The sequence below is a fragment of the Heterodontus francisci genome, chromosome 38 (assembly GCF_036365525.1).
Source record: "Heterodontus francisci isolate sHetFra1 chromosome 38, sHetFra1.hap1, whole genome shotgun sequence".
NCBI classification, from domain to species: Eukaryota; Metazoa; Chordata; class Chondrichthyes; order Heterodontiformes; family Heterodontidae; genus Heterodontus; species Heterodontus francisci.
In genome coordinates this window covers 38,950,774-38,976,884 of record NC_090408.1, presented here as the reverse complement: position 1 = coordinate 38,976,884, position 26,111 = coordinate 38,950,774, and the positions used below count along the sequence as shown (strand labels likewise).

The 26,111-nt window shown below is 41.3% G+C and overlaps 1 protein-coding gene and 1 pseudogene across 12 annotated transcripts in view; both read left to right on the top strand.

Moving 5' to 3' along the window:
- Nucleotides 1-26,111, top strand: part of map2k5 (mitogen-activated protein kinase kinase 5) — a 352,983-nt gene that overhangs the window by 57,886 nt on the left and 268,986 nt on the right. For 11 of the 12 annotated variants that reach the window (XM_068018162.1, XM_068018165.1, XM_068018160.1 and 8 more), the window contains 2 exons: nucleotides 8,105-8,172; nucleotides 10,098-10,146. The exons of the other annotated variant lie outside the window; for it this stretch is intronic. In XM_068018162.1, the coding sequence (XP_067874263.1) occupies nucleotides 8,105-8,172; nucleotides 10,098-10,146 (117 nt within the window). The remainder of the gene's footprint in view (nucleotides 1-8,104; nucleotides 8,173-10,097; nucleotides 10,147-26,111) is intronic. 12 annotated transcript variants of the gene reach the window in all.
- On the top strand, nucleotides 25,028-25,169 carry LOC137352641 (U2 spliceosomal RNA; annotated as a pseudogene).

Here is a 26,111-nt window from a genome sequence, read left to right as displayed (position 1 = left end):
TTAGAGTTACAAAATAGGTTATCGCTTTTAATTTTTTATATTAAAAGGTGGTTAAATTTTTGTAATGTACATTTTAATGAGGGACAGAAAGTGATATGATTAAGAAATTATACTCATTATACAAATCTTCACCGCTACAAAGGAAATAAACCGATTTCTCAGCTTTCAGGCAAAATGTGCCAGAGTCGGTCTTCATTACCTGTTGCGCATGTGATGTACTAAGAACACCAGGATATGTAGAGAACGAGGGAGGAAGATAGCATGCATTCACTTTTACTGTTTGAATGCATGAAGAGGAAAAAAATGAAAATGGATAGGGCAAAACCAAAATTAGCATGAAATAAAATGCTTTTTTCCCTCCTAGTTTATTTAAAACATTGATTTTAAGAGTGCTGAAATTGGCCTCAGTGCCCCTGTACTGCAAATTGGAAAAAAAGTCAGGATTCCTGTCCTGATCACTATTCAGCGATTGCTATCAGAAAGTATGTGTGTGGGCATCTGGTGAGGATAGACGTTGGCACAGCTCTAATGCTGCCTGTAGTAAATAGTCTGCTGACGCACTCTGCCTAGACACTCAGTGTGTTACTTTGGTTAGAGGTAGGTATACCTGAAGCCATATCTAAGGAAGAGTTGGTATACCTAGGAGGGAAAAGATGTCCAAAGATTTTGTTTTCTTCTTCCACTCTTCAGTTCCTGTGTGCGACAGGGCCAGATGTTGGACAGATGACCAACCAGGTCTCTTCTGTTACTGCTAGGAATCATGGCCGGAATTTTAAGCCCACAGAAGAGTGGCTGGTGGTGAGGACTGGGGGGGTGGTGGGGGGGGGCACTTAAAATGGACTGACGGGTTGGGGGGCCCTTCCCAACCCGCTCGCACATCCTTTGCCAATTTATGCGGGGTGCTGGAGGTGGGAAATGGCCCGCCCCAGGCCAATCAAGGCCCGTAAGTGGCCAATTATCTGCCACTTAAAGTCCTCCGCCCGCCGCCACGGGTATTTTATGTTTGGCTGGCGGGTGGCTGAGGCCTCAGAAAACCTACCTGATAAAACAAGGCGGCCTTCTTGTTCTGGAATCCCCCACCAGGAGCAATAGTTCACTGTGTTTACCCTATCAAATCTCTTAATCATTTTAATTACCTCAATTAGATCATCCTTCAAAATCCAAGGGAATACAAGCCAAGTTTATGTCCATGCCTCCAAAATTTAACCCTTTAAGCCCTGGTATCATTCTGCCAAATTTTCACTATAACCCTTCCAAGGTCCAAAACTGAACACAGTATTCCAGATGGGGTCTGACTAATTCTGTACATCCATTCCTCACTTTGAGAACATTCCATTAGGCTTTTTGATTGATTTGTGTACTTGGACTCCCAAATCTCTTTGCACTTTGACAGTTCCTGGGTTCTCACCATTTAGAAAATATGATTTATCTTCCTTGGCTCAAAAGTGGATGACCTTGCACTTGCCCATATTGAACTCAATTTTCCATAGTTTTGCCAACTCACTCACTCTCTCTATGTCCCCTTGCAGCTTTCTGCACCCATCTGCAGTACTTACTGTTCCTCCTAATTCATGTCATCTGCAAACTTCGATACACAGCTCTCTATTCCTTCATCCAGGACATGAATAAATATGGTTAGAAGTTGAGGCCCCAAAACACATCCCTGAAAACACCACTTGCCACATCCCTTCAATCAGAGTGTGTACGCTATCCCTACTCTCAGTCTCTGATATCTCAACCACTTTCCAGTCCAAGTCAGATGGCTATCTCCAATTCCATGCATGCTCATTTTTGTTCATCTCAATTCTTGATCTCTTTGGAATTATCTGTGAATTATTTATTTTAAGGTAGTTGTACAGTTTTTAAACCTCAAAAGCATCCGATATTTCTAAATCTAGAGGGCTGCAATCGTTCATGCGTATTGCCATTCTGAAAATCCAGCCAATCTCTTTTTGAGGTGTTTCTTAACCTTATACATTCTTAAACCAAAGCAACTAATCAAAACACCACCAGAATAATCAAAATCGTTCTTGTGAAATATCTGGGATAAAATGGACAATCCAACTTCTGATTATTAAAAAAAAATTAGAGTTTCAAACAAAATGTTATGTTGCATTTGAGACATTTTAAGCTTCATGGGCCGTTCAGTATCTTTTATGAACTAATAAGTTAAATAACTTTAAAATAGAAAGCATTTTTAATAGTTTAATTAAAAATGTAATAATTACAAAATAAGGGTTCATGCCATATTGTTTTGGCTTTTTAGATAAAACGTGCTTCAAAGATGCATTTTATATTTTAAAGTCCAGCATTAGTACCAATTGTCCCTTTTATAGCTATGACCCTGTCCCAAGATTGAGGGGCGTATTGCATGCAGGCAGCCTTGTGGGGGCTGGTGGGGGAGCCTCCTGATCGGGCGCCCTGTGCCCCATGGAGGGCCGCCCCAGAAGACCCAACACACAACACGCCCCCTAACCACCCCTCCTTGCCTTGCTGGGGCCCAACTGATTGTTCTGGCGAGGCCCTAAAAACTTGCCTTTTTTCCGGGTCTGTTCATCATCTTCCTCCTGCAGCTGGGTGTAGTCCCAGCATTGGCCTCTGCTCCCAGTGGCGCTACAGGGATTAAGCGCTGCCGGCCCGTTGATTGGCCAGCAGCTCCATTAGGTGGGACTTCCTGCCTCAATGAGGTGGAAGTCCTGCCCAAGACAAATTAGGGGCCTGGGGAGCATAAAGTCCTGTCCGAATCCCCTGGCCCGGCGGAGGCGGGCTCGCCACCAACTTTTCAGGCGGTGGGAACCCGTCCACCGTAAAATTCCGGCCCACGTGTAAATGATTTAGATTGAGTCTACCTATGTATTTTGTTTTTTTTCCCTTCCCCCATCAGTCCCCCATCCACTGTGGGAAAACATATCCCTGTGTTTGCAATAATATCATTTATATAATGCCTTTTTTGGTTTAAAAAGAGCCAGACCTCAATTCATAAATAGGTGTGTTTTTTTTTAAAGATGCCAATTCAGTAAGAAAGACATTAGGAGGGGTAACTGAAGGACTAGTCAACAAAAAGAGTTTTCAGGAAGTTTTAAAAGGCAATGATAGGTGTATACAGGTTTCAGGCGTGTATTCTAAACATAGGACCAAAGTGGCTATCGGCTCTGGAACCAGTGGTAGATTGAAGAGAAGGGAGGGATCTACAGAAGGCCAGATTTAGAGTAGTGGAGGCATATAGAGCTAGAGAAAATTGCATGGGGCAAGGCCATGCAGGCATTTATAAATGAGGACAACGGCTTTGAATTGAATGTTTTGGAAGGTGGGGAGCCAGTTTAGTTCAGTTATGACAGGGTGTTAGGTGAGCAGGTGCCTTGGGTCTGGGGTGCTGGTTAAGTAATAGGTCTTTGGCGTTTTTGAAAGATTGAGAGTGGAAGGTCAGTAAGGAAAGTGCTGGAGTAAAGTCTGGAGGTAACAAAGGTATTTATAAGTGCATTAGAGGCATGCAGTATTTTGAAATGCAATGAAGTGATCTTGGTAATGCATAGGTTATACAGTTTAAAGGTCAGCTTACTCTTATAGCACATGACAGAGTGCCACAGACATCAATGAGATAAGTGACTAGATAGTCTGTTTTAATGCTTTTGGTTGAGGGGCAAACATTGGAAAAGACAACATATGAAAAAGAATATAAAAGCAAGCAGACACTATTTTAATGGAAAAAAGCATCAGACCATTTTTGGAGAGCTTTTTCTGCGGAGAGAACTATTCGCAGACTCGTGGGCTGCTCTCTGTAATTACGTCATGCAAAAGTGATGCAATAGTACAACTTGATTACATGTACATCACAGCGGTGTGCTTGAAAGCAAATTTAAAAAACAGTTTGCAGACACTTTTACATGAAGATGTAAATTTACAGAACTGTGCAGGTTCAACTATCAGAAAAGACTGAGCAGGTTTGGGGCTCTTCTTTCTAGAAAAGAGAAGACCAAGAGGTGACCCGATAGCAGTCTTTACAATTATGAAGGGATTCGCTAGGGTAGATGTAGCGAAGATGTTTCCACTTGTACGGAAGTCCAAAACTAAGAGTCATGAATATGAGAGCGTGGTGCGAATGTGGAACTTGCTGCTTACCACATGGAGTGGTTGAAGCAAATGGCATAGATGAATTTAAGAATGAAAGCTAGTTAATTTCATGAGGAAGAAAGGAATAGAAGGATCTGTTGATGGGGTGAGATCAAGTAAGGTGGGGGTGACTCGTGTGGAGTACAAACACTGTCATAGACCCGTTGGGTCAAATGGCCACAACAGAACGCAGAGATTGTAGATGGTCTGGCTCGACCTGAGAAAGTGGTGGGAAAGGGAGATGGAGTCACTGACGAAAGAGCATAGTTTATGGCGGGGTTGGACTGAAGACGTGCTTTGGTTTTCTTGATGTTTCGCTGGAAGTAGTTCTGGCTTATCTTGAACTTCTATCGGGCAAGAGGTCTCCAAACATGAGGCAATCAAGCGATCAAGTTAGGTGGTGGAGAGGTAGAATTGAATATAATTATCACCATGTGAAAGTTGACTCTGAACCTGTGGATGACATTGCTCAAGGCAGTATGTAGATAAAGAAGAGGAGGGGCGCCAAAGCTAGATCTTTGGGGCATCTCAGAAGTAACAGCTCGGAGGAGGAAAGGGAATCTATTGCGATAAGTAGCAAAGAAACCCAGCAAGGCCAGTCCCATGAAGCTGAGGACAGATATTGAAGTTCTGATGAAAGGTTACCAACCTGAAACCCACCTGTTTCTCTCTCCACAGTATTTGCAGTATTTTCTGTTTATATTTCAGATTTCCAGCAGCTGCAGTATTTTACCTTTGAATGCTCAGTTCTAACCTGTCAATATAATCTAGAAGTCAGAATTATTTCTCATTTACTGAAACTGCCATGGTTAGAGCTATCTGCCTAATACATACATGTTTTCACCAAAATAATTATTTTTGCAATTGAACATGTTCTGCCTACATTAAATCATCCTAAGAATTGTATGTTTCATGCAATGACATGGTACAGCATCCTGTACCATAACATTTTAATGTCCTCTGGTTGTGTCCCAGCTTGTTTGGAATAAGTTATTTTTACAATAGATGGTAGCTGTTCAGTTAATTTATATAATTATTAAATTTGTATAAGAAAGGGCTGTTTGGTGCATCAAGTCCATACTCTTGTAGACCATGATTAGTATTAAAATGCAGTCATAAAATTACTGCAGTCCCTTTTTTTTTGCCAACTCTTGTGCGTGTGTCAGGAGGCAGCGGGCTGTCCCTTATTAGCATATTTTAAACTGACATCTTAAATGGGTAATTGCAGTATCTTCCATTTGTGCCTGAGCATGAAGATGTCTGATTTGATCCATTTCAACAACTTAATTCCATTACCAACCTTGTCCTGCCTCTTTTCAAAAATGGCTGCAGTAGGAGCCAACACTAACCATCTCTTTTAAACTATAAAAATAAAAACTACAATTGCATAACAGGTCAGTCAGCATCTGCGAAGATCAGACAAAATTGTTTTGAGTGCAACCGTTTATCAGAAATGAAAATAAGGTTCTGATTCTGATAATAGGTATACCTGTTGACTTATCTTTTCTCTTTACAGATGCTGACTGCGATGCTGTTTCCAGACTTTCCTGTCAAACTCTTTGCAGCATATTTGATTTCCTCTTTCATTTCCTTTTAGAAATTGAAGATATTGGGGACCTCTTCTATGTGTGTGAGATTATTGAAGGATGACATAAGCTAACCTGTGTCCCTCCTCAGTAATTCGAATGGTTTTTTAAACTTGATAAATATTTTGTCCCAGACTTCTGTTGTTTTTCTAAATATGCATAGATTGGAAGCACACCCACAGCTCTGGCTCTGGCTCTGGCTGTCCAAAACTAATGAACTAGCTGGGAGGGAGCTGGCAAAGTTTCACTAAATAAGAGCATGTACTTTATTTATATTTTACTAAGTAGATGTAGCCACACCAATTTTTTAAAATATAAAAACACAAAACCCACTGATTTTGATCCCCTTTCCACCCTCATGAGAACAAGGTACTCGGGACCCATTTTCAGTGTTGTAATGGATTTCATTTGGTATTTGTAATCCTGCATAAAATCGAAAGAACTCTTAAAAATTTCTCAGTGACATTTGGTTCAAGAAACATCAAAAACATGTTGTATATTCCAATTATAGTATTATTTCAAAAGATTTTATTTGTAAGATTAACAAAACACTGTACGTTCTTGAACTTTTGGTTTCTTTTTTCAAAAATTCTGTAACTGAGGTTTAGAGTTGCCATCTATCTTTTTTGGCAGTTTGTTCTTTTGAGCAGGCAGCATTTATTTTTAATGTAAATCGTACAGCTGAAATTCAGTTTTCTGGGAGCATTGTGCCTATTCCAGATTTTTCCACCTGATAATATCAAAAGTGGGCCAATTTTAACTGTTCCTGTAGCTGCAAAGCCGTCTGAGCTTTGCAATAAAATTTATCACCACCAACAGGGAGAGGAACATTATTGAAATAAATGTAAAATATAAAAGGAAAACTACAAATGTTAGAATTTTTCATCTGATGAAGGATAAACACCTGAAATGGTATAACAAATCTTTTCCTTACAGATGCTGATTGACCTGTGTATTTCCATTTTTATTGCTGAAGTAAATAGACCCCTCATACCAATTTGATGTTGAGGCCACACATCTGAACTAATTTGCCTTGAGAGAATGTTTAAATATTTCTCTGTCCCTGCCTTCTGACTTTTGCTTGGTAAAAGATAACAACCCTAATACTGGTGTTAACCAATTTATTCAAGGCCTGTAGAAGCTAGAGGGTCATGGCCCAGTGGTGTTAAAATGGCATGTTGAGTTGTGACTAAAAGTCTTGTGTGAATAAAAATGTATTAGTAAAACAATCAAAATCAGTTGAAGAGTGAATCTTTTTTGCTTCAGTGATTCAGAAGTGAAAGGTATCACTAGTTTGAAATCCTTTTGGCACAAATAGACTTTTCAGCTGATAGTGATATTTACTTTGTGGAAATCTTTCAGAATGGCTTCCAAAAATCTGGCTATCTAACTTGTGAATGTTGGTTATTGTTCTGCCTGATACAGTCTCAGCAGTACTCTATAGTTGTGAATGATCATATCCACAAATATTTCAAGACCAATTGTGATTAATTTAAATGATCTTTATGCATTAATGGCTGTTAATTTTAATTATTTGAGTTTTTAATTTTTTTTAAAAAGGTCTCATGCTGGTATAAATCAGTTTTTCTGCTTATCTTAGTCTGCCAATATCTTTATGTGATTTGAATTTCACTTCTAATTGCTGTGCTGTGGTTTGTTTGCGCACAAACACATTACTTTAACTTGAACAAAAAAACAAAGAAAGTGTAGCAAGGTGGTATGTCATATTGGAACACCAGTGTGCCAGGATGTGGGCTTGAACACAGATTCCCCATTTCCACTACGGGCAGGTGCTGGCCATGAGCACAGGAGGCAGGGTGGGGTGGTGCAAATTCAAAGGTTATTTACTTCGGGGCTTCCATTGCTGAAAACTGAGTGCAGCATCCAATATTTAGTCTTAAGGAATAGGTGGCGCTGCCTCAAGAGACACAGCTGGAGATCACGTCATGGTAAACATCATCTCTGACAACTCCTCAAATGTAAGATTTATAATATAAATTTGTCATTGCCTTTAGCAGCTGTGTCAGCAGCAAATCCATACAAAGCTGGTGGACAACATAAAAATAAGAGGGAAATCCTATGAATACATTTGGTTAGAGCATTTTGTAAAACATAAAGTAAAAATGTCTGTTTAAAACATGCTGAAATTGTTTTTAATATATCTTTTATACCATGGTGTCTATCCTAGATTAGCAACATTAAGTGAAGCTTGTTCTTATTTCTAAAAGACTCCGTGATTTAGTATGCTAACGTCATGTACAAATAGAGAGCATGCAACCGTCCACATGCCTAGCAACAAGCCAATTAACCTTCAGATGGAAATGAGAAATCTGTGGTAAATTACAGGTTAATTAGACTGCTGTCCTCAGCCCATGAATGACTGATAAAAACTCCTTATCTGCCTGCAGGTAAATACACGGGCAGGGTCCTCTAATAATAGCTGCCCAGCAGTCACAGAAGGCCTGCCAAACAATAGGTAAGAGTCAAGAGTAGAATCAAAAATGGCTTATGAGATATGTTCGCTGCATGATAACTAATGGTGCTAGATTCAAAACCTTTATACAATATAATTTTAGAAGCCTTTCTGCTGGGAATACTTGACAAAAATGAGAAGGTGACCATCATAAAAGCCAAATCATGTTGGAATTAATATTTATCATTGCTTCTATCATCTTACAACTGTTACTCACTAAAATATCTAAAATTCAGTATTTATTTTCTAAATTGCAAGACTGGTATTGATTTAGATATTTAGATTAATTTCAAATTCAAATTACAGAAGTGCAAATTATTCAATAAATTCTGCATTAAAATTTAATAATTGTGTTTTCTTCCGGATTTTCCCTTATCCTCCTGTCCTTGTACAGGAGTATAGTTTCATGGGTATGTATTGCCCTTTGGCATCTTGCCCACATTGGCAGTCAATGCATGTGTAAGCCTTGATAGTGGTTATCATCAGGCTATTTAACTGTAGACAATGTCACTGGTGAGCCAGGTCCTGCCTACACCTGGCCAGCACACATTCCAGTAGAGGTCATGGCAGCAAGAACCCTAGCTGATGCTTATCTTGTTTAGACCTTGATTATAATATCCTTGCTACCACCCTTACTGAGATCTTATAGTTCATCGTGATGCCATCACCAATCACATCTTCCCCTCCCTTCCTCGTCAGCATTCCGAAGGGATTGTTCCCTCTGTGACACACTAGTCCACTCCTCCATCACCCCCAACACCTCGTTCCCTTCCCACGGCACCTTCCCATGCAATCGCAGGAGGTGTAATACCTGCCCTTTAACCTTCTTTCTCATCGCCATTCAAGGCCCCAAACACTCTTTCGAGGTGAAGCAGCAATTTACTTGTACTTCTTTCAATTTAGTATACTGTATTTGCTGCTCACAATGTGATTGCCTCTACATTGGAGAGAACCAAATGCAGATTGGGTGACTGCTCTGCGGAACACTTCCGCTCAATCCACAAGCATGACCCCAAGCTTTCGGTTGCTTGCCATTTTAATTCACCATCCTGCTCTCATGCCCACATTTCTGTTCTTGGCCTGCTGCAGTGTTCCATTGAACCTCAAAGCAAGATCTAGGAGCAGCACCTCATCTTCTGATTAGGCACTCTGGACTCAACATTGAGTTTAATAATTTCAGAGCATGGCTGGCTTTTAAAAAAAATTATTTTAGTTTTTAACCATGTGCCTGTCTTAAACTTGTTTTTCATGTTTGTGCTTTTGGACAGAGCTGTTCATTATTCTGCCATTAACACTCTGTCTGGACTTGATGCTTTGTCTTTTACTATAACTATTAGCACTCCCTTTGCCTTTGTTCCATGACATCTTTGTTATTTAATCTCTGCTGCCCTATCATACACCTTCCCTTTTGTTCTTCTTCCACCCCCCTCCCCCACTTTCACTTGCTCAAAGCCTATTACATTTCTAACCTTTGCCAGTTCTGATGAAAGGTCACAGATCTGAAACATTAACTCTCTTTCTCTCTCCACAGATGATGCCAGATCTGCTGAGTATTTCCAGCACTTTTTTATTTCTTTTAGTTCACCACCTCAAAGCTATCTAGTGTGTATGACTAAGTTTCACACTATGTAGTGAACTTAAGTGAGTCTAGGGGGAACTGCATTTTGAACAGCATTATTTATTTATTTGTTTTTAGGGTATTGGGGAAGGAGCAACTTCTATAAAGATGCATTTAAAGAATTCTTTGCCTTTTTCTGACATGAGCAGTACTAATTTGTACATTAATTACCAACAATTAATTACACAATAAATCAGCTTAATGACAATGTTTTTTATTTTCCGTTCTGCTGTGTTAATTAGATTAGATTGTGTACTTCTATGCAGACTTATGTATTTTTATAACTGCCTTGGCCTTTCTTTTGCATCAGCTTGAAGAAATCCTCTGCCGAACTTAAGAAAATACTAGCAAATGGACAGGTAGGTGGTGAAAGCTGCGTGCAAGTAGAATTACAGTTTGTTTAATTGATGTGTAATTTCCCACTAATCTGCTGTGAATAATAGGCTGGAGAAGCATACTGAAAGCCTAACAGAATTAACGGGTTCAGTTCACACTGTGGATACTGTCTGAATCCAAATTGTGTGTTAGTCTTCGAATAAATGCCTTGATTTTAAAATAAAATCACATTATAAGAAATTACTTTTGTATTTATGTTCAGCCCATCAGCTGCTGAAACCCTCATCCAAACACGACTATTTAAATGCTCTCCTGGCAGGTCTGCCATCCTCAACCCTCCAAAAATTTCAGCTCATCCAGAATTCTGCTGACCCATCACCCCTGTCTTTGCTGATCTACAACATCTAGTTTACCATTCTGGATATCATAGGATTACATAAAGAATAATGGAGAGACTTAGCAGTTGGCAGGAAAAAAGACAGAAGCGCAAGGGGAGAGCCAACTGTGTAACAGCCCCGACAAAGAATTTCTTCTGCAGCACCTGTGGAAGAGTCTGTCACTCTAATATTGGCCTTTATAGGCACTCCAGGCGCTGCTCCACAAACCATTGACCACCTCCAGGCGCTTACCCATTGTCTCTTGAGACCAGGAGGCCAAAGAAGAAGAAGAAGAATGGAGTGATTACAAAGTAGAATTGAAGTGATATGCAGAAGTGAAGTTTGAGCAATCAGATGTTTTTATCTAAATTATGTGAAGTGATTAACTGCTCAAAGTATGGTCATCTATAATTCTTTTACAAGGTATAATGATGTGCAATTCATGAGATGACTTCCCTTTCTGCTCTCTTCATTCCCCAGACCAGTTTTTTCCTTTGCTTCTGTAGATGGTAAATCATTGTTGAGGAATGATTACAAAGGGTGTTAGTGACCTTCTGGTGTCTCACTCAAGTAGTAATTCTTAACATGTGAACGTAGATAGTCAATGTAGGCGTGTTATTTTATTACGGGGACATTACCACCAATCCTGATTGTGTATTCACCTGGTGCCTACACTTGCATTTTTCCATACAAGTCACCTAATATTTTTTATTTCCTCTTGGACCTACATTATAACAGTCACATTGTACCACAACAACAACAACTTGAATTTATATAGTGCCTTTAAAATGGGAAAACATCTCAAGTTGCTTCATAGTTGTGTAATGAGACAAAAATTGACACCATCAAAGAGGGGCATATCAGGATGGGTGACTCGAAGCTTGGTCAAAAAGATAAGTTTTAAGTTGGATCTTAAAGGATGAGAGAGAAATGGGGAGATGGCGAGGTTAGGGAGATAATTCCAAAGCTAATGGCCTAGGCTGCTGGAGGCACAGTTGCCAATGGTGGGACAAAGGGATTGGGGCATGCATGAGAGTCTGGACTTGGAGGAATGCAGAGAACTTGAAGGGTTGTAGGGCTGGAGGAGGTTACATGGGATATGGACATTAAGGACTTGGAAGGATTTGAATATGAGTGTGAAAATGTTAAAATTGGGAAGTTAGTTGACCAGGTGCCATTAGCGGGGGGATGGAAGAGAACAGAGAGGGAAGTCACCTCATGAACTGCACATTATTATGCCTTGTAAAAAAAAAAATTATAGGTGACCAGACTTTGAGGATTTAATCACATCTCATGGTTCAGCATACACAGTGGTGATGGGTGAGCAAGACTTGGTGCAGTTCAGAATATGGACACCTAAGTTTTGAATGAGCTCGAGTTATGGAGGGTGGAAGATGGGATGCCAGCCAGGACAGTATTGGAATAGTCAAGTCTGAAAGTAACAAAAGCATGAATGAGGTTTTCAGTAGCAGTCAAGCTGAGGCAGGGGTGGAGTTGGGTAACGTTACAGTGCTGAAAGTAGGCGGTCTTTGTGACGAATAGCAGATGGGGTCAGAAGCTCAGCTCAGGGTTAAGTAGCAGGCTGAGATTGTGGAAGTCTAGTCATTCTGAGAAAATGGTCATTGAGGGGGATGGAATTTGTGGTGCGGAATTGAATTTGTAGCGAGGGTCGAAGACAATGGATTTGATGTTTGATTAGAGAAAATTGTGGCTCATTCAGGACAGGATGCTGAACAGGCATTCCGGCAATGGAGGGGCAAAGAGAGGTGGTGGTGAAAGAAAGCTGGGTGTCATCAGTGTACATGTGAAATCTGACTTCTTATTGTCAGATGATGTTGCTGAAGAGCAGCAGGTAGTTAAGAAATAAAAGGGGGTTAAGGACAGATCCTTGAGGTAGTCCAGAAGTAATGGTATGGGGTGGGAAGAGAAATCATTGCAGGAAATTCTCTGGTTACAGTTGGATAGGTAAGAGTGAATCCAGGTCAGGGTTGTCCCATTTAGCTGATCAACAGAAGAGAGGTGTTAGAGAGGAGGATAGTGTGGTCAACCATGTTAAGGATGCCAAAAGGCCGAGAAAGATGGGGGCAATTGTGTCCCATGATCGAAGAGGATGTAATTTGTGAAGTGAGTTGTAGGAAAGATGATCACAGATTTGGCGGGGGGAGGAACAACATGTTGGGAGAGGAAAAGGAGATTGTGGATGGGGATATGCAAGGGCAGGAGGAGTCAAGAGTGAGACTCTGATGAGAGTTGATGATGGTAGATTTGAAAGGAAGGGGGCACAATACCTGAGGAGAGGGAACAGTTTACAATATCAGCTAACGTGGGAGCCTGGAAGGGAATTTGAATGGTGAGTTCAGTGGGAATAGTGTCAAGAAATCAGGAGTGAGCTCAAAGAGGCCATGAAGTGAGATAGGAAAGAAACAAGAGAAAGATGCAAGTTCAGAGCCAGGGTGGAAACAACCTTGGCTTGGTGAGTAAGGGGAAAAGAGCGATGTGGCATGGTAACTTAACTTGATGGTCTCAATCTTACTGATAAAGAAGTCCATGAGGCCCTTGCATTTCTTGTGACAGGTGAAGGTGGAAGGAGCACAGAAGAGAAGTTTAAGGAGATGGTTTGGAGTGGAGAAAAGAAGTCGGGGGATATCTTTGCATTCTGGGATGATCCTAGCGTAGTGAACTTTTTTGGCAAAGAAGAGCATATGCCATCAAATTTACACCCCAAGGAATTAATGGAATGAAGGTGGGACTCTGGGGTAATGACCAAGGTGGGAGCAAGTAAGGTATTTTCTGAGGACAGGAGCATCAAAGGTGGTAGTGGGGTGTGGTTGAGCAGATGGATTGGTGCAGAAGGAGTACAAAGGTCCAATTGCTGGATAGTTGGGAGTTTGAAAGTGCCATTGTAAGTGACTTTGGTTTTTTTTGTGGGGATGTATTCAGTTGGTAGGAGATGAATGTTGAGGGATATGAGAAGTGAAGAGATGATCTTGTCTGTGATTGAGTTAGTGGAAATAAAGAGGCCAAGTGAGGCAACACTGTTGAGGTAGTGCCGATGAATGTGGGTGAAAGAGTTTATATGGAGGGAGATGTTAAGGGAAGAGAGGCAGGCAGCAAACTCGGGTGAGTGGGTAAGGTGAGTTGAGATGGAGGTTGAGAGTACCAAGGATGGGAAGTCACTCATTGCTGAGGGACGAAACTGTGAGAGACTTGGGGTTGGAACTTGGGATTGCAGTATTTGTATGACGATGTCTGTGGTGAAGGATTAACAAATACAACTTTTACAAGTTTGTTAAGCGGCATAGGGTTAATTGAAGAAAGAAAGACAGTTATGTAGCACCTTTCAGGACCCTTGGATGTACCAAAGCACTTTACAGTCAATTAACTACTTTGAAGTGTAGTCACTATTATAATGTAGGCAGCCAATTTGTGCACAGCTAGGTCCCACAAATAACAAATTATATTTATATAGTGCCCTTAATGTAATAAAATGTCCCAAAATGCTTTACAGGAACAACAATGAAATAAATAACAATATCATTTGTTTTAATGATGTTGATTAAGGGATAAATATTGGCAAGGACTCTGGTAAGAATTCCCCTGCTCTTCTTCAAAATAGTGCCACGTGATATTTTACGTCTTATCTGCGAGGGCAAATGAGGTCTCAATTTTCCTCAACCCCAAGTTTCTTGACGAAAAACTTTTTCATGCAGCAAGTGGTTAAGGTCTGGAATGCACTGCCTGAGTGAGTGGTGCAGGCAGGTTCAATGAGGCATTCAAAAGTGAATTACACTGTTACCTGAAAGGGCACGTTTGCTGACAATGCAACCACTAGGTGGCGCTGGACTGGCACATGAGCAAGTGCAGTTTCATTGACTGAAACGTCACTGGCTGTGACGTCGCAGGCAGCTGCCAGTAATAAAGATGGCGCTGCTAAATTTGACACAAAATTGAACCTAAATCTCACCCCCACCCCGCAATGACCGCGATCACAGCCTCAATCGCCGCTTCTCTTCCCTGCTCCCTCACGTGATCGTCACTTCTCTTTGCCGTTCCCTCCCGCTGCTACTGACTGCTCGCCCCTCCATCCTGCTGTTTTCTTCCGCACCTGTCTGCTCGCCACCGCTCCCCTCACCGCTTCTCCCCCGGCGCTGCTTCACGCTTGTCGCCTCCCTGTCGCTTCTTTGGGCGGCAAAGTGGAGTGCGAGCAGTGAGCAGTCAGGAGCAGGGGAGAATGCTGGGATGGAGTGACAAGCAGATGGGCACAGGAGGGAGCGGCAAAGAGAAGCGGTGATTGCGGGAGGGAGAAGGAAACTGCAATGATCGTGGGAGGGAGCAGGGAAGAGAAGCGGTGATTGAAGCAGCGATCGTGGGAAGGATTGGGGAAGAGAAACGGCAATTGAGGTGGTGAATGGGGAAGGGAGCAGGTTACTGTCGGGGCTGGGGATGGAGGCAGTGATTACGGCCAATGAGGCATCAGGCAGCGCTTGGACATGATTACGTTTGACATCATTACATGGTGACATCGGTACATGCATGTGAAGACTTTGAGTGGCATCTGATTGTTCTAATCTGGACACCTCATCACCAGGAACATAACCACAAAGACTGATTTATTTATCCTTAAGAAACAGCTAATGTTTAAAAACACCACTTTTAAAACCGGACTACTGTTGTTTATTGAATGTATGTGTGTGAATGGGGGTGTTAGATTAAAATAAGAAGTTATAAGGTCTTTAGACATTGGTTTATCTTAATAGTGTTTAAGATGTAGTTATATTAAATAGTGAATTTGTTGTCTAAAGATACCTGTTTGGTCTGTTTTATTCTGGGGGTTACGGGAGTGTTAAATTTGGCTGTTTTCCAGTTGGGTGGGAAAACACATAATATACTGCGACCTGTGGAGTGACAGGACTGAATTGACCGTGCGTTGCTCCTGCCTCGTAACACTTGGCACAAAACTAGCATCTTCTCATCATTTCATGTGACTGAAGTCCGAGTGCTTAGAACTGTCTAAAGTTCATTCTACATCTATTCTGTTTCATTAGATTTTCACAAACATGATCCATATTTCAAAAAATTGAAACAAAACATGATAGTCTTTTTCGTGAGGTTGGTTTATGAGGCATTTGGCAAAAATGTATAGTATTTTCCAGGTAGGTTTCTTACATGTTACTTACTGTTCTAATGACTCGGCATGACCATATGGCACATCTTGATAGAATTGAAGTGGTCTTTCACTGCACTTGCTTTAGCTTCATTCTAACCCTAGAATGTGAAACAAATTCAGAAACTACAACAGGTAACAGAACAATGAGTCACACTAAAACTAAATGGCCACCTCTGTAGTTAGGATAGCTCCCCTGCCCCTCCCAGTGTTGCATGCCTAAAGTGTTGTGATGCTTGCATGAAGTATTCTGATGTGAATTTTAAAATAACCATCTTCCTTCTGCCCCCATAGTGTTTCTAAGCCATCTATATCTCAGTTCCTACTTCAAAGTCCACAGCCTGATCCCTCGCCAGTTATTAATTTCATTCACATTTTGTATTTCTAATAAAAAGCCTCTTTATGGAATAATAATGTTCAACACAAAGCAAAGTTATTCAGCCCATTGTGCCCTTAATTGGTGCTAGCTCCATATCCAAAGTATCTATTCTAATCCTAGTTCTGTGCTCTTTCTTGAATATTTCTTTCTTAAATGTGGCTGCCTAGGCTTCCATAATCCAATTACTCTTTACATTATAAAAAAATTGGTTTAAGTAAAAGAAAAACTTTTGATCACTAATTAAAATCATTAATGAAATAAACCTTCCTGCTCATTGCTAGACATTGAAAAGGCAAAGATCAATGCAAAGAAGATGGATCCAGTTGATTATCTGTAATGTGGTGTCAGTGGGTTTATGTTTGTACCTGTAGATAAAATCATGTACAAACCAACACATTTATTGTTGCTCTTCATTTATTGCATTTATTGCTCTTATTTCATGACTCTAAATTGCTCCTAAATTGTTGCCACATCAGTAACAGACCTAAAACTGGTAGTGTTTCACACAGTTAAAAATGCTCTATGCAGGCAGTCCTAGTTTGAAATGATGAAATCTGTATGTGTGTTTTTTGCCATTCACATGGATACAGTATCAAAATTTCACATATGTACCATTACACTTTACTGAAATAGTGGTTCCAAAGTTGGATGCATTATAGGATTTGATTTACTGAAAAATAAACCATCAAATCCAAGGATCAGTGGGTTAATTAGGACGTAGTTACTGCTTGCTTGTGTTGATCAAACCATGTCCTGTATATTTTGTTAACTCTAAACGTTGATTAATTTGAGTTTGAGATTTTTTAAATGAAAAATATTGACATGTCACAATGGCTTAGTTCTGTGGAGACTTGCAAGAATACAAGATTGTTCAAAAGCAAAATATTGCAGATGCTGGAAATCTGAAACAAAAACAGAAAATGCTAGAAATATCAGCAGGTCAGGCAGCATCAGTGGAGAGAGAAACAGAGTTAATATTTCAGGTCTGTGACCTTTCATCAGAACTGTCAAAAGTTAGAAGTGTAATAGATTTTGAACAAGTGAAAAGGGGGAAGGGGAAGCAGATCAAAAAGGAAGGTCTGTGACAGGATGGCGGGCAGGAGAGATAAAATGCAAAAAGTTTTCAGGGTGCCAAAGGAGTGATAATGGGACAAGTAAGGAAACAAAAGATGTGTCTGGATGAGGTGTGAATGGCGGGATAGCAGCTATCCTAACACAAAGGAAAGGGATTTAGAAAGAAATTAAGAGGGATGGAAAAAAATCTGGCAAAAGAACACAAACAAAGAAAAAAAGGGGCAGAGGCTACCATCTCAAATTATTGATCTCAATGTTGAGTCCAGGAAGCTGTAAAGTGCCCAGTCGAAAGATAAGATACTGTTCATCGAACTGTGTTGAGCTTCATTGGAACACTGTAGCTGGCCAAGGTTAGAGTTGGAGGAACATAGAGAATTGAAATCACAAGCAACAGGAAGCTCAGGGTCATGCTTGCAGACTGAATGGAGGTGTTCCACAAAGTGGTCACTTAGTCTGTGTTTAGTCTCCCCAATGTAGAAGATTGTATACTTATTGATGTGAAGTTGTTACTGAGATGTGCAAAAGTAGTTGTGCAAAGCATTGTACGGAGGAGGTCTACATTGTTGACTACATCATGAAATGGTGGAAAACAGACAAAATTAAAATTTTTATTACTAGTTGATCTCCTGTGGTATTGCATGCAGGGAGTCTAGACTGATTATAGCCTTTGGATAAAGTTGCAGGGCAGGGGATATTTGAACCAGGTGCACAGACCCTGGTCCAAATCTGATCCTTATTTTTATATAATGTTTTAAGTTTATAGTTAAATGGCAAAATGTGGCATTTTGAGTAGCAGAGAGTAGATCTGATTGAAGCATAGGAGTTTCTCTGCATTATAGGCTGAAAGAGTTGAGGTGTGAAACTGAGGCACTACAGTGCTACCACTGGCAGGACAATGTAATTATAACATAAGTTTACATGCACAGTTTCAATTAAAAATGTGAACACAGAAATTTATATTGGAAGTAATTTGACAGAAATGCAACATAAGGAAGTAATGTTTTGTAAATGGGAACTGTGTGCAAATGTAAGTATCAGTAGATTAGTATAGTAAATATAATCCAAACATGGGCTTAATTGCAAATTATCTGTGTGAGGAGCAGAAGTTTAAAAGTGGTACTTTATTGAATAAAAAAGTATTGGTTTCACAGTTATTCATTTGAAAATTAAGCCGTAATCCATCCATAAGTGTATCAAAGTAATTTTGTTGCTGTATCAAAATTATTATATTTTATTTCATCCCTTCTGTAGTTCCATTGTGATAACTTCTTAGTGGGCAGACCATTGCTGTGCTGCTATTGAGTGGCTCACTAAATTTTTTTTTGTTTTTCACCCCCTTCCAACACTGGAAATGATTAGTTCTGCCTCAGTGCTGTCCTCCAAACCTTGTAACTCTCTGGTGGGCCATTGTGCTGAGCCTGTATATGTCAATGTCTTCAAAAGTTTTTTTTAAAAAAAGAACTAATCTAAGGGTTCCAAAAGGGCAATATTGATGTCTGTTAACATGCATTAAACAGAATGCACCTTGTCAAGTTATTGTAATGCTCTTCCAGCAAGTATTCTGTCCAAATGGGGTTGTAAACTGAAAATAAAATTAAAAACCACATTTGAAGTAGTGCTCATCAGTGGTGCCAACAGTCATTGTTCAGATAATAGTATTTCTGAAAATCATTAACACTGTAATGCTGCATCAATAAAATTGTTGGGCAATGAATTAGGTTTTGAGTATCAGGGGGTTATATCCTAACATTTTATAAAGCAAATTCCCATCTGCAAAGTTGGTTATGTATTTTAAATATATTGAAATTACATTTCTGTATTTATAGTAAAACACCAGCACCAGTAGTATTTAATCAAAACAGGTTTTGACTGTATTATAATGAATGTGTAAATATTCTGAAGAATTTTCCTGAAAATAGTCCCTTTTAATATGATTTTTGAATTGAAACCAGCTGGATCCCTAGTTTCTTTTCCTTTACAGAGTCTTGAAGGCATGCATGCTGGTGGTTCTGTTAAATCATGTTTTGCATTGGCACCTGTAATTGCTCAGCTGGTAAAGTTGGTAGTTAGCTGAGCCATACCAACCATGAATGTCCTAGGTTTGATTCTCTGATCTGTGAAGAGTTGCTTGATCTGAGCATGGGCGGTTGTAGATTTGCTACAGTTGGTCTCGGTATTTCTGAGTTATAGAGGGGAGTATCAGCCAGGATTCTTGCTCCTTATCATTCTCTAATGACCTGTTCTGGAAGTGTGAATGTAAGGTGAGAACAGGATTAAGGAATTTAGCTGTGATCTACACAAACACTTTCCGTTGGGAGTCACTACATAGTGATTAGGAGTAGGAACCCTGCTTACTTAGCCCATCAAAGCTGAGGATAGTTGTAAGGCTGTGGCAGAGATCAGCCAACTCAGCACACAAGAAGGATTTAATCTAGAACAATTGGGCTGTATGGGTCAATAATCAAGAGCTAATTTTTTTTCTTTTAGTTTCTTGTAGCTTAAATCAGCAGCTGCTGTGCTGGAATATTGACCTGATTAACACAATATATAAAATTGATGGTTAAATACCGTAATCTGTTTGTCCCATTTTCTAAATTTGAGCTCACTATATAGATTGTTCTTAGATACCCAACCAGTTTCCAGCCACAACCACCGTCCTCTGCCTGGAGTAACTTCTTCCCACATTGAACAACTTTTTCATTAACTCCATTCACTTTCTCCAGATAAAAGGTGTCATTATAGGAACCCATGTGTCATGAGTCCCAGCTAGGCATGTCTTTTTGTACAATATGTTTTGGTTCCAGTCCAAATCAGGTCCCTTACCTGATCTCTTTTTTTTGCCACATTAATGTCTGTGTTGATGCTGCTTCCAGTTTTCCCCCAATATAGAAAATGTTATTAACTTTGGTTCAAATTTCTACTCCTCCCTTAGCATTGCTGGAACTGGAAAAATGCAGCTATGAGAAAAGATCGGATCGGCTGGGGTTGTTCTCCTTGGAACAGAGGAGGCTGAGGGGAGATTTGATTGAGATGTACAAAATTGTGAGGGGCCTGGATAGGGTGGATAGGAAGGGCCTGTTTACCTTAGCAGAGAGGTCACTGACTAGAGGGCATAGATTTAACGTGATTGGTTGAAAGATTAGAGAGGAGATGAGGAAACATTTTTTCACCCAGGGGTGGTAGGGGTCTAGAACTAGCTATCTGTAAGGGTAGTAGAGGCAGAAACCCTCAGCTCATTTAAAAGGTGCCTGGATGTGCACCTCACGTGCCGTAACCTACAGGGCTACAGACCAAATGCTGAAAAGGAGAATTAGGCTGGGTGGCTTGTTTTTCGGCCGGCGCAGGCACGATGGGCCAAGTGGCATCTTTCCGTGCCGTAAAATTTCTCTGATTACTTGAACCAACTCTGACTTATTTGTTCCTTTACTGGAGTACTCTAACTATATGGGGATTGGCTTTCCAGTAACACTCACAGTAACTTACATTATATTTCTTCCCACCTCACTTCCTGTAAGGACTCCATTCCATTTTAAAATAAAAACAGAAGATGCAGGAAATAATCAGGTCTGGCAGCATCTGTGGAGAGCGAAACAAAGTTAACGTTTCAGGTTGAAAGTTCATTGACCTGAAACATTAACTCTGTTCTCCACATATGCTGCCAGACCTGCTGATTATTTCCAGCATTTTCTGTTGTTCTCAATTTCCTGCATCCGCTGTATTTTGTTTTTTGTCTCCATTACATTCTCCCACTTTCTCATCTCCATTACTTCTGCACCGATGAAGATATCTTCCACCCGAGACTTTCTAAAATGTCCTACTTCTTCCTCAGCCAAGGATTCCCATTCATTGTAGTAGGTAGAATGCTCAATTGTCCCATTTCCCATAATTTTACCTTCACCCTTTACCCTCTCCTCCAGAATCGTGGGAGGGTCTGATTTGTCCTCATCTTCCACCCTACCAGCCTTTGTATTTAACAGATTATCTTTTATTATTTCCATCATTTCCAAAATGATTCCACCACCAAATTTACCTTCCCTGCCTTCCTTTCTGCTCTCCTCTCTGGTCAGATTACTAAAGGGTCTGCTCCCTCTGCAACACCTGGTCCCCTCTTTTATTACTCATACATGTGTTGTCTTCACCTGGCACCTATGCATGCAAGCATGGAGATGCAACATTTGTCCATTTGCCTCCTCCTACATCACTGTCCAGGTCTCCAAACACTCCTCCTTTGTAAGGCAGTAATTTACATTTACTTCCTTCAACCTAGTGTACTGTATTTTCTGCTTACTGTGTAATCCTCTCTACATTGGAGAAAGCAAACACAGAATATCTAACAACTTTGCAGTTCTGTCTGCAAGTGCAACCCCAAGCTCCCTTCACTTATCACTTTAAATCTCTTACTTCCACCCTGTCCTCTTTTATCTTTTTCCTTCTACACTGTTTCACTGAAGCTCAAATCAAGTTTGAAGACCAGCACCTTGTCTTTTTATTAGGCGTCCTGTTTGATTTTGAACTGAGCACCCAATCTTATTTCCTGTCCATCACCAAGATCGCACACTTTTATCTCCATAACACTGCTTCTCTGCCTTAAATCCTCATCCATGTGTGTTACCTTCAGACTCGACTATTCCAATGCTCTTCCATCTTCAATCCTCCATTAACTTGAGCTCATCTAAAACTCTGCTGGTCGTATCCTAACTCGCACAAAGACCCGGTCGCCCTTCACCTCTTTACTTGCTGGCTTACATTAATTCCTGGTCCACCAATGCCTCAGTTTTAAAATTCTCATCCTCAAGTTCAAATTCCTCTATGGCCTTGCACCTCCCTAAATCTGAACACCCTCCAGTGCTTTGAGATCTCTGCATTTCTCCAACTCTGGACTTTTGAGCATATCCCGCTTCCACCGTCGCACCATTGGTGGCCTCACCTTCAGCTGGCTAGGCCCTAAACTGCAATTCCCTCCCTACCTTTTCACCTCTTTATTCTCCTTGAAGATGTCCCTTAAAACTTACCTCTTTGAATATACTTTTGATCACCTGTTCTAATGTCTCCTCCTTTGGCTTAGTGCTAAATTCTGTCTGATTATGCTGCTGTGTAACACCTTGGGATGTTTTACAATGTTAAGGCGCCATCTAAGTGCAAGCGATCATTGTTAGCACTTTGTTGCCGTCTGGCCTTCAGACCTTAACTACAGCTCCCATTTTCTCTTTGCAGAAGGTGCTGGCAGTGTGAGATGGATGTTCTAGCATTTGTTTGGATGGGCCAAAGGAGCGACTTGGTTCTTGGGGGTCTTCCTTTTTGGAACACACTGCTGGTCTGCACTCTTGGTGTGAAATTTAATTCCAGCCTTGGGAGCAGGCTGGGGGAGGGGTGCCATAGAATCAGGAGGCAGGGTGGGAGTCATTAACTTAAGGGCCTTATCCCACTGCCGCAGGTATTTTAATTATATTTTACACACGGAGGCCCCCCCTCGACGGCAGTGGCCATCCTCTCAGATATCCCCCCCCCTCCCCACTTCGCTGAATAAGGCACCCCCTCGCTGGGGCCTGCCTGACTGGCACTGGAGAGCCCCTCACACCTGGGTGCTGGGTTCTCCTCCATTGTTGCTGGCCCGATCTAGCTGCAGTAGCAGCAGTGGCCACTGCTTCTGGTAGCGCTGCTGGGACTGAAGAGCTACCGACACTTCAATTGGCTGCCAGCTCTAGCAGTTAATTGCCTGAAGTGCATTGAATTTCGTCGGAGCTCCCGGAAACAGCCGTGGTGGGATTGCCTCCAGCTTTCCGGCCTGCCCGGGGGCGTGGTTGGGGGTGGGGGGCGGCATCCTCAGCCATTGAATTCACCCCCTGGTGTGGACCAGCTTTTTTTTTTAATGCTGGGGCCTGCCCCACTTTGCCAACCTTCGCTTTCCTTTCTACTTGCCAGTCTCCTTACCCCTTTAGCTATTAACACACTCTCTGTCTTGTGCATGTATTTTATTTCATTAATTTCTCTCATTGTGTCTTCTGTTATCTCATGCTTGTGTCAGTTCTGCCACTTAGCCATTTCCTCTTCTCCAATTTATATCTAATTTTATTTATTTTCCTATGTGTGACTGTGTTGTGTTTTACTCTTCCTTTTTCCCCTTTCTTCTTCTTTTATTTTCAAATGCTGTTCATCTTTTATATCTTTTAGTTCTCAGGAACAGTCAGTCCCTGAAATGCCTTTTCTGTTTTTTTCCAAAAATGGTACCTGACCTACTAAGTGTTTCCTGCTCTGCTTCAGGTTGTTCATAGTATTGCCTTCAAATTCAAATTACATTCTGTGACTACTTGTGGTCAGCAAAATGATGGGTTAGGAAGTGGGAATCTTCAATCAAGGTTTCATAACGATTGCTGAATCTCGAATAGAAGTGCCTTAGTTTGAAGATACTTGGTTACATCTAGTTGACATTTCCGCATAGAGCGACAGGACATTTCATGAACATTCCCAGATTCTGCTTTATGGAGGCACTAAGTAGTGGAAAACTTTGTCCTGCCCCTCTGAGTGATGGAAAACCGAAAAGGTTGTTGACTTGGGTTTCTATTATGCACCCTTGGGAGTGATTGTAGAGTGGTTTTGGCAGAGACCAAGAAGCAGGTTCTTAGTTAAGGAGTGGTGAAAGACAAAGATGTGAATGAATGATGCGCAAAATGAGCTATTGAGTTGTTGGCACAGTAGATCCATTTATTGGGGAGCACATTCAGATTTCTTACTTTATTGCTGCTATTATGCATTAAACTTATATATAAAATTTTGACAAAACCTCTTTCTATGAGGATAATAAATCTGTCTTACAGCAGCGTTTGTGAATTGCTTTTTTAGTATTTTGTCGTGCCCTCTAGCTGCATAGAAAAGTTTGGCTAAATTTTATTTAAGGAGGTGCTAGTTAATCTGTGTGATTTCTTAATCCCCTAGTGTTGCAGAATTTGGCTGATGCTAAATTCGCTTCTGCATAATGGGTGTAATGTATGTATTATGTTACGAACAGGTGAGAAAGAGGTCCAGGGTTCCCTTTCAACTTTCATCTGGTCTTAGTGTAACTGGGTTTAATTTTAAACACACCGTGTTTTTAGCTCACCCTTGATGAATCCTTGTTCACCACTTCCCAATTATAAGGCAAAGAAACCAGCACAAATAGGCTTTTTTAGGTTTAAAGAAGAAAAGTTTGAAATTTATTAAACTTAAACTCTAATTCGGTTAATGCCTACGGATACACGACTCACGCGATACACACATGCAAATAGAGACAGAAAAGAGCAGAAGAAATGAAGTGGAAAATTTGAGGCAATATCTGAAGAGTTTTTGTTACGGTTCTTCGAGCTCACTGTAGTGTCCTTGATTGTAGGTAGATCTTGCTTTTGTTGGGGCCCGGTATTCTTCTCAAACCTTGTTTTCTGTAGGAGATTTTTCTCTCTTGGGGTTCATGTGTCTTCAGTGGATTCAGAGGCTTGTGAAAGAGAGATGGGAGCAGACACGAGAGATCTTCTCAGTCCAGGAGTAAACAGACTTTCTGCATTCAAAGTCTCTGGCCAATTCAAAGGAAAACCCTGGAACAGCCAGGTAGTGACCAGCTGGTCTAACCAGTCCTGGCCCTTGTGGATTGTATCCTCCTTAGCGGACCCTGGAATGCGCTTCCTCGCCTTTGATGTCTTTTAATATGTAAATGTTTTTTTCCAGCCACAGCTGATCTGTTTAACAAGTTATGTCCTCACTCCAACCAGTTAAAAATCAATGTTCATGACAAAATTGATGTGCCTCATTCTTGGCAGGTGGGGGCCTAGCGTGACAATTACTCGATTCACTTCAAGGTGGGACTGGATTAATTGCAGTGAGAAGTAATGTAATCTATCACAGTGAGATAGGAATTGATGCTGTAATTAGCTAGCATTGTCATCGCTTCTCGGCCTTCTGGCTAACATCAAGTGTAGTATCTGTTCTTATCAGTTTACACACTTTACCTGGCAGGGGAGAAACCATGATCAGTGGCTTTTGATCCTGGGTATGCTTTGAGTAAAATGGCTATAACCAATCTTCGAGCTTCAGGCCAGGGAGTGCGTAACACTGTTCGGGTGGTGGTGAAGGACAAGGAAGGAGATGCACCGGTTGCTCACACCTTCTTCTTCAAGAAAATCCTCATTGATTGCTGTGGATTCCAAGCTATGGACATCCTCTGCCTGCAGGATTTCCCCAGCAGTGGATATTTCGACATGATGTTCGAGAATGTGAAGGGATCCTGAAGGCGTTCAAGGAGAAAGGGAACCTGGTGCCGCTGTCGATCCTCACAGTGGAGCCACTCTTCACACTTACGTCACAACGTGACCGGGTGGTGACAATTCACCTCTACAACCCCCATGTTCCTGTGGTGGATGTACTCGCCTTTCTCGCCAGGTACGTCGAGGGGGCTGGCAGCAGCACTGATGTCAAGGACCCATTTGGGATTTGGACCAGCAAGCAGCAGGTCAAGGTGACCTTGAAGGTCGATGCTAATGGAGCCATCATCCACCCTCCCTCTAGCTTCGCAATCGGGGGAAGTCGAGGCTTCTTGGTCTACACTGGGCAGCCCAGAGTTTGTCACACCTGTGACAAATCTGGTCATGTGGCAGCTGACTGCAGCACAGCTGTCTGCAAGAACTGCAAGAAGGAAGGCCATCAGACCAAGGACTGTAAGCAGAGTAAGTGTTGCAACTTGTGCGGTGCGGCAGGCCACCTCGACAAAACCAGCCCCCAACGCTGCCTCAGTTATGCTCAGGCAGCAAGGTCCAAGGAAAGGCCGGGAGAAGGAACGACGAAGGCGTCCAGTGCTGGAAAGCAGACAAGCAACCTTCTCCACAATCAGGAAAGTCTACCTGCGAAGGAGAAGAAAGGGGAGGCAGCTGAAACCAGCAACCCAGCACCTACCTTGTGCCCAGAAACCTCTCCTTCACAGACAGAATCAATGGAGGAGTAGGCAGCAGATGGACAAACAGGTCAGTGGCA